At 44.4% G+C, this 15582-nt stretch overlaps 1 protein-coding gene across 2 annotated transcripts; it reads left to right on the forward strand.

Moving 5' to 3' along the window:
* Nucleotides 1-4044: 4044 nt before the first annotated feature.
* On the forward strand, nucleotides 4045-15005 carry NOLC1 (nucleolar and coiled-body phosphoprotein 1; the record flags this gene model as incomplete). 2 transcript variants are annotated; one of them, XM_083866766.1, is made up of 14 exons in its annotated part: nucleotides 4045-4155; nucleotides 4260-4315; nucleotides 4387-4508; nucleotides 5606-5721; nucleotides 6417-6570; nucleotides 7090-7199; nucleotides 7835-7985; nucleotides 8520-8660; nucleotides 9054-9143; nucleotides 10446-10592; nucleotides 10815-11405; nucleotides 12075-12187; nucleotides 12576-12656; nucleotides 12897-15005. In XM_083866766.1, 14 exons carry the CDS (start codon nucleotides 4045-4047, stop codon nucleotides 13053-13055), a joined length of 2142 nt encoding a protein of 713 aa, XP_083722892.1. In that variant the 3' UTR covers nucleotides 13056-15005. The 2 variants fall into 2 exon arrangements, with proteins under 2 accessions (XP_083722892.1, XP_083722893.1); XM_083866767.1 differs by having other exon boundaries at nucleotides 10815-11384.
* Between the last annotated feature and the right edge of the window lie 577 nt (nucleotides 15006-15582).

The raw sequence follows: 15582 nt of genomic DNA on the forward strand, positions 1-15582 counted from the left end.
CCTATAGAATGAAGTAGCTTGATGTTCTGTGTTTTCATCTACAAGATGCTGTCTTTCAAATGAGATTTACCAGTTTTTGTAAGGCTATGCTCATGTTTGAGTAGAGACAATAACCAGCAGCAGGACACTGTTATTGTTCAGAGAATAGGACTCAACTTGCTAATTTCGCCACTGAAGACAAAACAACAGATTCTGCCTAAATTATTCAGCCTATTCCTTTGCAAGCTTAGAAAAAAAACCACTTGTACTGGTGAGATCTTTCATTGATGCACTTCAGCACAGCAAAAGCAGACCCCTTACAATCTGGCTTCCCAGTCGAGGCAGTCAGTGGACATTCTGTATGCAGCTTAATGTCACTGCTAATGTGAGAACAGAGGTGGTTACAAGCAGAAAAGAACCAACTATTTTCCACTAATCAACTCTTATCTTAGAAGCTGGTCAAATTTTCTTGTTACCTCCAAATCTTTCTTTACTCAAAACCTACTTTAAGCTTACAGAATGTGTGTCACTGCCTGTTTTCCAAAACCAAGGTGTTTGTTCTCTCAGTAGGGAAGTACCAGGACAAAAAGCACTTCCTGATGATAGAGCCTTATGAGTAACTCCAGGTATGCAAAGAAGAAACCGTAACTTTCCCCTCTGAATCATCCCAAAAATATACACTAGAATAAAGAACACAGGGGCACTGGAGAAGCATGCAAATACAGAACCAGCTTAGGATTTAAGTGAAAGATAAAAGTTAAATAGCTGGAAACTAGAGTATCTAAGCAAATTATTTTACTATTATGGAACAACAGATACATATTAAGAACTATTAAAACAAATTGATAACTATATGTATGACTTTATGACTGTTCTACATTATTTCCCTTGTTAAGCTGTGTACCTTCTACCTTCCAGTATAAAAAGTTAAAAACAGTATCAGCTCTCTGATGTTGAATGAGAATTTCAACATGCTCTTATGAAATGAGCTTTTAAATTGTCCCTCTTTAAAGCCTTGCAGCATCACAGAGAGGGTTAACAGAGTCAGCTTCCAGGGAGCCCACAGAGTTTCTCCATGTCACTTAGGATACTCTGCATCTTATTTAATCAATGCAAAGCCCACAGGAAACCTCTTTAGCATTTAAACTTCCCAAGTCTCTAAAGTGAAATTAATGTGCCTCCACCAAACAGCTTAAGTAAAATAACTGCTAGTGTGTTGTTTCAGCAACCTCCAACTCAGATGACAAATCAAGGCAAGAGCCCCTTCACACTCTGGAACAGTAGGAATGCTGAAGAAACTCTTATAAATCCCCTAAAGAAATAATTAAAGAAATTTAAAAAAAAAAAAAAAAAAAAAAAAAAAAAAAGAGAGAGAGAGAGATAGATAGAGGGAGCATTTCATCCAACCTTGCCCAAAATTGACTGCACAAGTCTTTCCTCACTTTAATTCACTGTGGCATACAAACACAGCTGCATTTGCAGCATTATTCCCAAGGGTCTGTCTTATCCCTGTACAAAGAAGAGGACTAGACTGGTCTTTCTGGAGCCAATGCTTTTTTTTTTCTAGGTACTTACAAGCAGCAATAAGGAAAGAATTAAGTGTTTGAATACCCATGCTATCTCTCTTCGGGTTTTTTTGGTCATGAAAAGAGTGGAAAGGCCAGAGACCTCTCATGGTAGTGTCCTCTTCTGAGATGGGCTGGGAAATGAGAGGCTGGAGAGCAGTGCTGCAGAAACAGACCTGGAGGCCTGGTCCATGGCAAGTCAAACACGAGTCAGCAGAGCCCTGGCAGCCAGGAGAGCCAACTGTGTCCTGGGGGCATCAGGGACAGCATCACCAGCCGGGCAAGGGAGGGGACTGTCCCCTCTGCTTTGCACTGGGGCCACCTCACCCCGAGTGCTGGGGACAGTTTAGTCACTGTTTAATTAAAAAGGTCCCATACATAGCTCTCCCTGCAGCCCTAAAAAAAGGGATACGGCAGCCAAAGGGAGGACTGAAAAGACTTATGAGAAGCAGGTGATAGGAACAAAGGAGTTCACAAGCAGTAACATAAATCAGTTGAATTTGCTTGCTTTTTAGATCCCAGGATCTCCCACTAGTGTCTTGGGGAATACAAGGACAAAACACTTTTCCCTGCCAGGTCATCTGGACAGCTGCAGGCACAACACAGGAACACACAAAGAGCCACAGACCTTTGAAGAGAAGCTGCCACACAGAGCACAGGGAACAGACCTAACTGGCAAAGGCCCGGCAGGAGAGGGAGATACTTATTAACCAGAGAAGCAAAGTGAGCCAGCAAACAGAGTCAGTAATTTCCCTAGTTTCTCACAGCAGTTACTTCACACAGCAGGGGTTAAAGTAACAGTAGTTTACCAGGAAAAGCTGCATCTTTTCCTTTCCAACGAAAGCAAAAGCACAGAAGTTTGCTGAGCTTTGCAGATGAAGCTTGCAACTGTAGGTTACTGTAGAGGGAAACTACAAAAACTAAGAAATATTAGTTCCTGAAAACAGTTTCCTTTCTGCAACACAGCCTCATATTATTCCATACATAAAAGGGGCAGGACACGTCAAAAACAAGTAAACATATTTAAGTAAGCTTCAGCTTAACACTCCTTTTCTGCTACACAGGCTACAGCACCTGTACAAAATGACAGAATCTTAAAGAACAAAACATCACAAGAGTTGACTTCTACTTCTCCATGAGTACAAACATGGAGCCCTCCAGAAACACCAGGAACAGGCACCCTTTGCTGAGAACAGAGCCCAGTTGTGGGTGTTCATTAGGCACCAGGACACAGAACACCCACACAGCACAGAACAGCAATATTTGGAAAGAGATAGGTGCAGAGGGCTAGGTAGAGGAAATTGGAAAAGCAAAGCACTGCCCCCCTACCACTGTTTTTTTGACTCTGGCAGCCCTAAATCTAGACTTTAAGCACAGAACTTTTCTTCCTTGGCCCTCAGCAAGCTTCATAGCACACTCTATTGAAGGAAATAAAAAAAAGCCCCATTCATTACAAAGGCAGGAACAGAGAGTGACATCCAACAGAGCAAACCTTCAGTTTTACAAGAAAAATAACCTCCCTGGAAAAGTAGCTAAAGCCATAGCAATATACAACAGGTGAATGGAGTCTCATCCTCACCAGGGTTCTGAGCACACCTAACATGCTAAACTTGTCCTGCTCAGCCTCATCTGGGCCTTCCACATCCACCCTTTTCCATAGGTCCAGAAGCTCCATTTAAGGTCAGATCCAGGTCTTCAGTACTTATTTGAGCTATACCTGTTCTATACCCTATCTCCAGGCTTAAAGCCCTTCAAGCCTATATTGTAGCTAGCCTTGTCTCAAATTCCTTTTCTGTCTCTCTCTTATAGATTACTGCTTTAGGATCATAGTGTTACTTTTACCAACTCCCTTTGTTCCTGCAGAGATTTAGCACGAGTACTCAGTACGTTCCTGTGCGTGTTCAGCTGCTCCACAGCTCATCTTTCCCGAGACTGCGGGTGAACCCCGTCAGCAGCACCCGGGGCCGGGCCGTGAGGGGCGGGTGTGGATCCTGCCCTCAGCTCTCGGCCTGCTCTCCTCCCTAGACCAACCTAACTCCTTATATACATTTATAACACTCCTGCTCTCCAGCATTCCCCTAGCTCTTCAGCATGGTCCTTTCAGCGATTTAAAGCGGATTACAAGAAGGAGTAAACTGGTGAGGCTTAAGCGGCCTTAAGTCTTGCCGCTTGCAGAGTCGAGTGGGCGCACTCGCGGGTCGCCAGCCCTTCTACTGCTTTTGCACCACAGGCAGGTGTCCGGCCGGCACGGCGCGCAGTTGCCCTGACGCAGGTACCAACACTGAGGGGACCATTGCCCTTCCTCTCACAACACGCGAGACCCGCCCGCGCCCCCGCCGAGCCCCGACTAGCGCAGCGCCGCCAATTTAACGGCGGCGAGGGCGGAGCTCCGGGGGCACGCACGCACGCACGCACGTACGTAGGCACGTACGCACGCACGTAGGCACGCAGGCGGGCGTTGGCGCGTGCGCGCGCGCGGCACGTGTCGGCGTGGGGCATCATGGCGGAGCGGCGCCCCGTGCCCAGCGACCTGTTCCCGCTGGTGCTCGCCTTCCTGCGGGAGAGCGGCTGCCAGGGCGCCGCCCGCGCCTTCGCCAAGGAGGCGGCGGCGGTGAGCGGGGACTGACCGGGGGGAGCGGGGCGGGCGGGCGGGGGCTCATTGACCGGCCAGCTGGCTGACTGGCACTGGCTGACGCGGCCTCTCTCGCTTTTCAGAAGGAGCAGGACCCGAACGCGGCCTCCCTCCTGGACATCTTCACCTACTGGCTGCAGTAAGTCCCCCCGGCGTGCGGGTGCCCCTCCGCCCGGCCCGCGGCCCCCCGCTCAGCCTTTCTGCCCGCAGGTCTCCGGCGGCCAAGAAGAGAAAGCTGGTCCCGAACGGCGCCCAGGCCAAGAGGAAGCCGTCCGCCAGCAGCAGTGACAGTTCCAGCGAGGAGGATGAGAAACCCCCGGCCAAGAAGCCAGGTGGGTTTGTGGGCGGCCTTAGTGCAGATTTGGGTTGTGTTTGGCATCGTCTTCTCACGTGCATTTAGAGCTCGACTTCAGTAGCGCTTTTGAGGTCTTTAACAGCTGTCAGGGATTGGGTTTGTATTGACTGGTCTTGGGTTTAGCAGGTCTTTTGCCTATGATATGGAAGATATGTTGATTTTAGTTAAGGGTGATCTCTTTATCTTGTTATAATTTATGCACAACGGAGTTTGTGTCGCATAGAAGGTTTTAGCCATTCCAGAGAAATGCCAGGCATCCATACTCACCTCCTGCTTGTGTGAGGTTGCTGCTCTTTTTTCTTTCAAGTTGATACTAGTGCTATCATAAAACACATCCCTCACATATGGTGAGCAATATTTTTCCTTTTTATCTGAAACAGTTCTTGTATCTTTACAGTTAATCACTGTACACAGATTGTGTACACAAGACTCTGTGTGTCTAGCAGTTGATTTGCACGAGGGAAGGAATAAATGAGGAGAGGGAGAGACACAGAAAGAAAATACATCTTCAACTTGAGCCATCCCAAAGTTGAACTTGAACTTAGATCTGATTTTTATTTGAAAAGGACAGATGTAAATATAATATGAAACAAAACTATTTATTTTGCTCCACATTATTGAAAAGCAATCAGTAACCAGGAAGTGGACTTGGCTAAAACACATTGAGGTGTCTGGAACCTTAAGATGGCATTGCAGTGGCTCTCTTTGCAAACACCAGTCTGGACTTGTTCAGCAGGTTTCTTTAAGCTGGAAAGTGTGCAGACCCAGCTAATATTAGCTCAGTTTGGGGGTTGCTCTTTCTTTGTGGGTTGTCCTTTTTGGTGATAGAAGTCTGCACTTACATTTGTGTGTGACAAAGATAAAGTCTAGAATTGGTTTTATGTTTTTGCTTACCCATTTTGGAGCAGTCTGCCATACACTGCTCAAGAAACAAACTCACTGTTATGAACTTCAGTCGTGGTTTAATGACCTTAATATATCCTTTTGCCCTGATACCCACCCTGAGTGCAGAATACAGGTACATGAAAATTATGAATTAACTTGTCATTAATGTATGCTGTCCTTTATTTGCAGCTAAAGCATCAGCTGTGCCCAAAGCAAAGGCAGTTCCTGCAGCCAAGAAGGCAGAGAGCAGCAGTGAGGACTCCAGTGATGATTCAGACTCAGAGGAGGAGAAAAAGCCAGCAAAGGTTGTCTTTTCTTTCCAGAATCTTTAATGTGCATTTGACAGTGATGAATAATAGCAAATTCAACCAACAGAATTGCATGTGAAATTTGGCTCAGTTGTCCTCAACTATGAAGTGCCCAGGCTGCTGCAGAGACAAGACTGCCAGGGCTTACTTCCTTTCCAAAGGAAGATTTACTTACAGTTGCTACTATAAGTTTAATCTTTATATGTATGTGTGTGTTTATGTAAAAAGAGAATCTTCTCTTTCCTTTTTCTTGCTGCAGTTGTGGTCTTGAAGTGGAGGTAAGGAAGAATGATGTCAGGGGAGGAAGAGTGATAACATTGTACACTAGAGGAGACCAGCTAGAGTTGCCCAGTCAGTATTTTCAGTCTTCAGGCTAGTGTGATGTATGGAAGGAAGAGAACAGTGCCAGCCTCAGAGCTGCCCCATTTTGAGGAGGCAGAAGTGAAGACTGATGTGCAAAGGAGGCTTCCAATGCATTTCTGGGAGGTTTTCTAGAGCAAAATGTTCTAGAGCAAATCCTGTTATCCCAGGATTTTCAGAACCCTGACCACTAAGCAGAGTGGTGTTTCCAAATCTAAATGGTAACCTCTGTGGAAGAGAGCTGTTTCTACACTCTGTACGTGTCCATCTTATTAGCCTTGTCTTCTTTTCATGACTTTGAGGGTTAATCAGATTTTCCTGCTGTTGTTTAGAAAGGTGCAAAACCTGTGGTGAAGCCAGCTGGAACCAAAATTCAGCCTCAGAAGAAAGCAGAAAGTTCCAGTTCTGATTCAAGCAGCTCGGATGAAGAAGCACCAAAGAAGCAACCACCAAAACCTAAACAGCAACCACCGACACCTAAACCAGGTACCTGTTACTGTGTATTGTGAATAAAGTGCAAAATAAAAAAAGCAGGGCAGGAGTGCTGGGGACTGTACCTACATGCAAAGACATATGTATTAACAGAGCAATCTGAAAATCTGCTTTCACTGCCATTTGCACTCTGGTCTAGTCTGTTTTGATACAGAGGTGTAGAACTGAATGCAAATAAAACATCTGGTCCTGAACACCACATTGTTTGAATAACTATTTATGTTTTGCTTTTACCATTGTCTTCCCCTCAAAAAGTAGGGAAGATCTTTACTAAGCCTTTAGTTTTGGAACTTCTCATGAGCTAGAAGACACAGTTTCCAGAAAACTTTTTTAAGGTTGCAGTAGGATAAAGCAACCTTTTAAGGTTGCAAGTAGGATAAAGTTTTGCAGTACTACCTTAATCTGCTCTATAGACTTTTGTGGTTCTTTCCTCTCTAAGGTACTCACTGCTCAATGTGATTATCCCTCATCTACCACATGTTTTGCAATGTCCTTTTTTACTTCTCTCAAAAGGAGGTAAAGCTGCCCAGGCAACCACCAAAGTTGTCAATGGAAAAGCAGCAAGCAGTAGCAGCAGCAGCAGCAGTGAAGATTCTGATGAGGAAAAGGCTGCACCAAAAAAGGTAAATTACACTGTGAAAAATGTCATAAACAGTGTAGAAGTCTAGTAAGACTGGGTGTTATCATCTTGCAGGCACAGACTACACAGATACTGTGCTTGACATAACTCTTACACCTGTTTCTCCTTCATACAGTGGGATTATGTGTTCTAGCATCTCTCCATGTACTGCTTTCTTCCTAATACCTCCATACTACTTCTTCTGCTCCTTCCTTTACAGGAAAACATCTTGTGTCATAACCATGTTGTGTCTCCATTACATAAAGTCACATTGGCCTGACTCTTTCATGTTTAGCTCTCTGTGACTTTGAGTATTTAAAAATGTTTCTTGCAACACAAAAATAATCATAGTTGTTTTTAGTCATGTGGCAGTTGCTAAATTTCCATCAGTCCTCTGCCCTTTTGTCCAGAGTAGCTTCTCATTAGGGGTTCATGGAGCAGAAAATAGCAGAGGAGCTAGAAAGATAATGATGCTCATGTGTTTCTTAAAATTTGCATTTCAGAATCTCTGTTAATCTTCTTCCCTTTGTCTTGAGAATTTGCTCTTAAGTGAGGTGTGGAATTAAACAAGATCCACATCCAGTTGTCTCCACAAGATTTCTGCAATTTCCTTTGTTAATGCATATTTCTTTTGATCAGGCTGTTCCTAAGAAATCACCTCTGCCAAAACCTGCAGCTACTCAAGCATGTCCAGGGAAAACCAAAGGTGCCAAGCAAAGTTCCAGTAGCGAGGACTCATCTGACAGCTCAGATGATGAAAAGCCACCTGCAAAACAAAAGCCAAAGTCTGGTGTGTAAAAAATACCACATAGGGTTTTGGTTTTTTTTGTGAAGTACCCAGGGCTGTTCAATTGCAGTCCAGCTGATGGGCTAAATGGGCTTCTGTTCAGTGTGCTGTAATGTCTTTAGGATTCCAGTAGAGAGCTGGTCTGAGTAGAGGGACAATCAGGCAAGGTCAGTGTGACTCTAACCAGAGGATTTCAGAAAGCAGTAAATGAAAATAATGAAAAATTTACATACTTGGGGTTTTTTTTTCTGAAAAAGTTTGCTGACAAGCTCCTGTTCTTCTAAAAGTGCAGAGAAAACTTCTGCAGAGATGGTTGGGTCAGCTGAGCCCCAAAAGGAGAGTTAAAGTGAGTAGAAACAAGATAGCAGTGGGATGGGTATAATCTTTCAAGTTACAAGCTAGTGTTGGATTGTAGCTACAGAAGGAGAGTAAATGGAGGCGAATGGCAGAAGTGCTTTATTCTAACTACAACAAACATCTTGTGCTGCTCACATTATCATATAGGCATCTGAATGCTGTGTTTCTTTCTCTTCATAGGTCCCTACAGTGCTGTACCACCTCCTCAGGGAACACAGGCAAAGAAGGGCCCTGCTAAGGCTCCTGCAAAAAAGGCTGAGAGCAGTGACTCCTCAGACAGTAGTGATGAGGCAGAGCAGGTGCCCTCAAAGGCAGAAGCAGGTACGTTGTGAGGAGGAGAGGCTGCAGGGGAAGTACTTCATTGGGCCAGCAAGGTTTTTGCAAGGTCTTGGCTTCCTTGAAAAAGCCATTTGTCTTTGCTCTGTGTTGTTATTTGCTCTGCTGGAAGCTCTGATTAATTTGAAGTCATCCCAGACAACACTGTGTACAACTTGTGGATCTGAACTGTGGTCAGGTTGGATTTGCACATCCTGATTTCAAAAGTCATTGGGATGTAGTGTAGTGGGAGCAAGCCAAGTTCTTGCATGGCTTCTTTGGACTGGCTGAGTGGCTGATGTACTGAGAATGGAGCTTTTTCACATCTGCTAAGGTTTGGATCTTGGGACAAAGGTTTGGTGTGGATGTGGCCCATTAATTTTAAACTTGCTTTTGCAGGCAAAGCAGTAGTAGCTAAAACAACCCCTGCCCCCCAGAAGAAAGCTGTGACTAGCAAGAAGGCTGAATCCAGTTCTGACAGTGACTCAGGTAATTCAAGAAATCAAGTTCTGATTCTTTTGTGATAATATTTTTACTGGCCAAGTTGCTCATGGTGGTGTATCTAGGAGCCTTAGTGTATGAGCTTAAAAGCTTCAGAGTCTCCACAGATGGCAAAATGTGAAATTGAAAAGCAGCAGCCCACTATTCAAGGTGGAGTGTGACCATAAGACAAGACCATGGGCAAGTGCAAAGAAGTCCCCATATTGCTGGATGGAAAGGGCAGGCAATTATGAATCAGGTTTCTCACAGAAGTTGAATGGCTGAACTCCTCTTGAGCATCTGTGTCTTTGAGATTCTTGGGGTTTCTTATTCCTTTGTGTTTGGAGAAGTTTCTGAAATAAAAATGTAATCACCATATGAAGTTCAGAATAGAGTTAGAAGGTGCCTGCTGTCTCCTAAAGTGACCCTAGAAATGGGAACAGTGTACTTTGTCTCTCCTGTTGACTAGGTTTGAGGTTTGGTATTTCCCATGTAAGTTTCCTGTGTGCTGCAATTTCCCTCTGTGTTCACGATGCTCCTGCAGCCTATCTCAGCACCCCTGGTGCCATGGCAGGGACTGGGGCCAGCTGCCAGTCTGTCTGCAGACAGCAGGCCCTGGCTCTAGGTTGTGTGATGCTCCAGTGAGTCTCAGCAGTTCTGTGTTTTCTGGGTTTGTTACCTAGTTTCTCTCAAAATTGTCACTTTTTTGATTGCTGTTACTAAAGTGTTCAGAAATACTGGATTAGAACAGGTTTAGTATTCCAGATTCATGTTACACAATACAAAGGTGTATTTGTACTCAAGGGTCTCCATTTTCAAAATGCTGCTCTCTCATCTGATAGAGGAAGTAGCTAAAATAAGATACTGTGCTGTTGCTGCCTCACTTTGTATGCTTTGTCAACTCTATCTCTTAATTTTTTGTATGTTTTTTTACCACATAGGTTCTTTTTTCAATGTTTCTTCTCCCCAAGTTTTATGATGCTGGTACTTTCTCTAAAGTTCTTTATTTAGTACCTCTTCTCCTACATTATTCTCCAAATATTTATTTCCTTGTGCATGCATTAGTGAAGAATAAACTGTTTCCACTTTCTCCCAACAAAGAAGATACATGGAAAAATTAATGTTGTCCCCTGATAGCATGTTCAATATTCACGTGTTCATCAGATGCTTGCCAGTTATCTAGTGGCTTAGGCTTGAACCACAAGCCATTTTGCTTTTCACTTACCCATAAATTACATACATGTTACCACTAAAGTAACTTGCACATGAAGCCTATTAACTTGAGGAACTTTTTTTTTGATTTTTTTTTAGATTCCAGCTCTGAAGATGATAAAAAGAAAGCAGGGAATAAGCTCCCTGCTAAACAACCTGTGATAAAGAATGCTTCCAAACCAGGAAAAGTAGTTGTCAAGCCTGGACAAGCAAAGAAAGACTCCAGTTCTTCCTCAGACAGCTCAGGTATTGGGGTGGGAGAGGGGGAAAATTTCTACTCCCATGTTCTTGTTCAGACCTTTCTGTTTCTAGGCAAGGTCTGAGGGTGCAGTTGGACAGGAATACCCATTGCAATGTTGTTTCAAGCTGATGAAGAAGTGTACTGTATATCAACACTGGACCTCAATGGTAGCCTTGTGTTAAGGGAATGGGGCTTAGTCTTGATTAATCTTTTTCTTTCCATTCTAGATTCTGATAGTTCTGACAAGAAGGCAGCTCCTGTAAAGCCCACAGCTAAAGCAGCAACCCCTGCAGCAAAGAAGTCACCAGCTGCCACAAAGAAAGCACAAAGTAGCTCTGATTCAGACAGCAGCTCCAGCAGTTCTGAGGATGAGAAGAAGAAGAAAGGCCCTCCAGCTAAACCAACTGGCAAAGTGGCTAAACCACCGTCCAAACCTTCTACTCCAGCTCCCAAAACTCCCAAAGCAGACACATCTGACTCTGACAGCTCAGACAGTGAAGAAGAAAAGCCAGCAGGGAAACAAGCCTCCAAATCTACAGGGGCAGCAAAAGCAACTGTGGGGAAGAAGGCAGCTGCTTCCAGTAGTAGCAGCAGCTCATCAGACAGTTCCAGTGAAGAGGATGGGAAGCCCAAAAAGGCAGTGAAGGGGATGCAGAATGGTTCTAAAGCCACTGCCTCCACAGAGAAAGCAAAAGCATCTGCAGCAGCTGCAAACAACACGAAGTCTAAGCCAGCTGGTGGCAGCAGTAGTAGCAGTGAAAGTAGCTCTGAAGAAGAGACTGGAAAAGTCAATGGAGGTATTAGCAACAGTGTGGGAGGTGGGTCTGTCAGGCAGTTACTGAGCTAAGCATGAATGACAGACTTTGTGAAACAATATTCATTCCAATCTTTGTGTGTTACTATATTGTGCCATCTGGTGCAGTAGTAAGAGGGAAGGGCTAGTTTTGAATTTGGTGGGATCTTTCTGTCTATATTGCATAGCTGCTGGCATTGGAATTTGTGGTAATGTGGAGTATGTTTCTGTGTAGTTGTTGCCAGTTGCCATCTGTGCATGCACAAGATTTAGTGACAGCAAAGCAGACTGCTGGAGGATCTTGTCTGTGTGGAGTGGGACACCACAGTTGATGCCCTGGTGCACACTCTCAATCTTTAACCCTCCAGGAGCAAAACAACTAGTGGTGTGTGCAAGTGCTTATGATATGAATCCAAAATCTGGCAAATTTTGACCAATAGAACTCTCTCAAGTATGCAAAATCATTCATATAGAGCTACCCTAGTGCATAAAATATTATCCATTAGGATAGGATGGAGAGGTCCTTGCTGACTGAGAATTTGTTGGTGTCTGGTACATCAGTCTGTTTTCTGGGTGAAGTAGTGCAGGCACCAGTTCTGACACCTGTGTCAACACTGGGTTTGCTTTCTGGGGATCAGAAGCCATTACTTTTCCCAGTGCTGCCTTTAAAGTTCTGCTGCTGTACATCTAACAGGTACAATCGGCAAGAAACATAAGAGGGAAGATGTTCAGGAGCTGGAAACGCCACACAGTAAAAAAGCAAAGATCAAAGCCAAAACACCACACACAGTTCCCAAGGTGAAACGGGTGAGTGCGGGTGGACTGTGGCACCTGGCTGAGGAGGCATCTCTGCCTCCTGAACAAGTAGGCTGGTTTGGGTCTTTCTCTGGGTGGGTGAGCCCACAGGATTATTTGTATTTTTACTCTCTCCTTAAGCACTTTGACCTTGTCTAGAGAACTCTGGGGAGTGCACATAAGAACATAGTATTATTCTGGCCAAAGCTAATTGGATATACTTGCACAGGAGCACTCCTGAGGCTGCGTGATCTGTAGCAGGGAAATGATGAATCTGAGAAACACTAAAAGATTGAGGTGATGTGAGCAGAGTTCTGTATTTTTAGGGCAAGTAAGGAGGTTGTTACTAAAGGAACACTGTTTGTATGTGGTTTCTGCATCTCATTTTCTTTTTCAACAGCCCTCCTCTCCATTCCGCCGCGTAAGGGAAGAAGAGATTGAGGTGGATGCCCGTGTGGCCGATAACTCATTTGAAGCAAAGGTAGGGCTAGGTGGTGCCAGAGTGGAAACATTTGCTCTCTGGAAGTACACAGTACACTTCATGTCTGCAGAGCAGCCTCGGTGTGTGCTTCTGGGGAGTGGTTTTGGTGGGAACTTCTTCCACCAGGAGGCGCATGGGAGAGTGGTATCAGCGCCTGTGTGAGTGTACTGGGGTTTGCATTGCCTTCACTCTCTTGGGTACTGACTTGAATTTCTTTTTCTCCCCCTCCATCCCTCACAGAAAGGAGCAGCTGGTGACTGGGGTGAGAAAGCTAACAACATCCTGAAATACACTAAAGGCAAATCTTTCCGTCATGAGAAAACAAAGAAGAAACGAGGCAGCTACCGTGGGGGCACTATATCGACCCAAGTCAATTCCGTCAAGTTTGAAAGTGACTGAGAATATTGCAGTTCATAAACCATCTGCTCACCACAACATCTTGGATGGGCATATGGACATTACGGATGTCAAGCCTGCCTGGAATGCTACCTCCCCTAGCCCCTTGTGGGGCAGGCAGCTCCAGTGTAGAGATGTAGGAGAATGGTTGGATGTTTCCCTGTTTTATTTCTAATTTTTAGTCTCCTAATTTGAAACCATCCTTAAGCTGGTGTTGTTGGCACCACTAGGGTGACCGCCAAGACATATTTTCTACAGTCTTATTTTAAAAGGCTGGCGGTGATTTTTACTTTTGGTTTCCTGCCCATCTAGTAGAAGAAAGAGAAATAATTGTCCTGTATTTTAACCTCCCATTTCTTTTTCAGCCAGTATAACTCTCATACCTTTGGAAAGGCAAGTATTGTCACTTGCTTCTGACTAGTTACTGTGAGAACAATAACTGATTTGAGCACTCTGGCTGTAATCCCCAACCACACCTGACATTTCAAGTTTACCCTTGTAGTGTGACAGGGTTCCTTTTCTTGTTTATGTGGTTTCACCTTGCAATAAATACCTACTTTCCTCTTCCTTACACTCCTGTGGAGGCCACTAACCAGAGTACCTGGAGAAGCAGTCTCTAAGTATGGTTTGGTAGTTGAATAACAGTACTGATTGTAGTTGCAAGGTGGGGGCTATTGTCAGAAAGACCAAGGTCTGTAGTACTCTTGATAACACTTCATTAGTGTAGCTGGGGAGTGAAGTTGTACAAAAACTTGACTGCATGGGAGTTGTTAAGTTTCACTTAGTGGGAAGGGAGAAGGACACTGAGGAGATAAGAGGCAAAGCAAAAGGCAGAGGTGGATAAGCAGTGTTTTTGTTTCAGAGGCTCTGGCTGCAGTGTGGCATTACTCCTTGTTCTGTCTGAACATAAAATGTGCCAGCTTACATTTACTGCCAGCAGTGTGAGCAGCAGCTTGTTAGGAGTCAATGAATGTATCATTAATGCCTTAAATTTCTTTTCTGAGTTGGATCACTTGTCTTTGAGGTGTTTTCCATCTGTTAAATCCCTTTTGAGAAGTAAAATGCCCATTTTCGCCCTAGCACTAAGACGAACCTTGGTGCTGTAATGTTTGAAGTACCAGCTACAAGTGAATGTTCAGTACAGGGAGCCACAAAGAGGTTGAGAAACTTCCAGCCTAAACTGAGATTTCATGAGTAACTGACAGTATAATGGTGTACTGAGAAGTGGGCTTGCAGTCACTCAGTTGTGTAACTGCTTCCTTATTTAGGTGCAGCTTGCATCTGGTAGAAAATATCCCCCCAAATACTTTGCCCTCTGTTAGGTGGGTTAAGTTGACTAGTTTGAGGAGCAGTGGGGCTGAGCCCACAAGCCAGTGTGAGTTGAATAGTGCTTGTGCATGTTTGGGAAATGGAGTAGTGGGCTGTGAGATATACTTACCCCATGTGATGAAACTGCCAGCCATTGAGAGGTGGAGCAGGGCCTGATTTCCATGTTTCCATTCCCTCCCCCAAGGGTGCCAATGAGAAGAGCCTTGTTACAGGAAGCTGTGTTTGTGTGCAAAGCAGTGTCACCTAATTGAGGGTTGGATGAGACTTGATGAACCACCCCCATGTACACCAGTGGCAAATTTTTCCAGTGAGCATTTTTCAGGACTTCCCCTCTGGCTTGCACAATCACTGGGGCCTGGATTCAAGGCTACAGTGCAGAGGGGCCCAGGAGACCATGGTTATTACAAGAAAGTAAAGGTTAGAGGCCAAAGGAAGATGGGAAGAGTATTTTCTGCGTGGGGATTTGAACGTCATCTTTCTTGTCATTTGCCCTCTTTTTTTTTCTATTTATCAGGAACTTACATTTGAAACTCCTCAAAATACTTTTACGCTTTGATGTTTTTAAAAAAGCCTATAAAATGTGAGAATTTAATGTGTCAGAAAATAAAGATTGCTGCCTTTGTAGTCTGAGTGGATCTGGTAGTTAAAGATATGGAATAGTGGGTGGGAAAAGGGAGGGTAGCAGTGCTTGGAGGTAACAGCACTCTCTCTACATCTGTCTACAACTACTTGTCATCTTACATGATTGTGGGCATGTAACAGACCTTCAGAAGTGAAAGGTGGCCTGTGCAGCTGGCTGGTGAGTGACTGAGAAATTTGGGTAAGATGCTAGAAGTTTATATTAAAAACTGAGGCTGCTCAAGGCTCCCCTTCCCTTCAGAATATCTCATTAGGTCTTCTCAAATACTGCTGCCAAATCAGCTATAAGGCAGTTGGCCATATAAGCACCAGCAGATAGGAAGAAGAAACAACAGACATAAATTAAAAACTTTGTATAGATCTAGTTAAAATAACTGATTTGTGTGTCCTCTTAGATTTCTTCCTCTATGTGTGCAAGGAAAAGAAGCTGGCTGATAGGTAGGGCCTTGTGGAGCTCTTGAGTGCTGAAAAGCTCAATTTCACCCCTTGCACTGTGGTGCTCTGGAGAGAGTGGGATGATGCTCCATGTGCATTGGGCTCTGTGCTCTGTAACCAACCAACC

This window comes from Zosterops lateralis, assembly GCF_965231275.1.
Source record: "Zosterops lateralis genome assembly, chromosome: 8".
NCBI lineage: Eukaryota > Metazoa > Chordata > Aves > Passeriformes > Zosteropidae > Zosterops > Zosterops lateralis.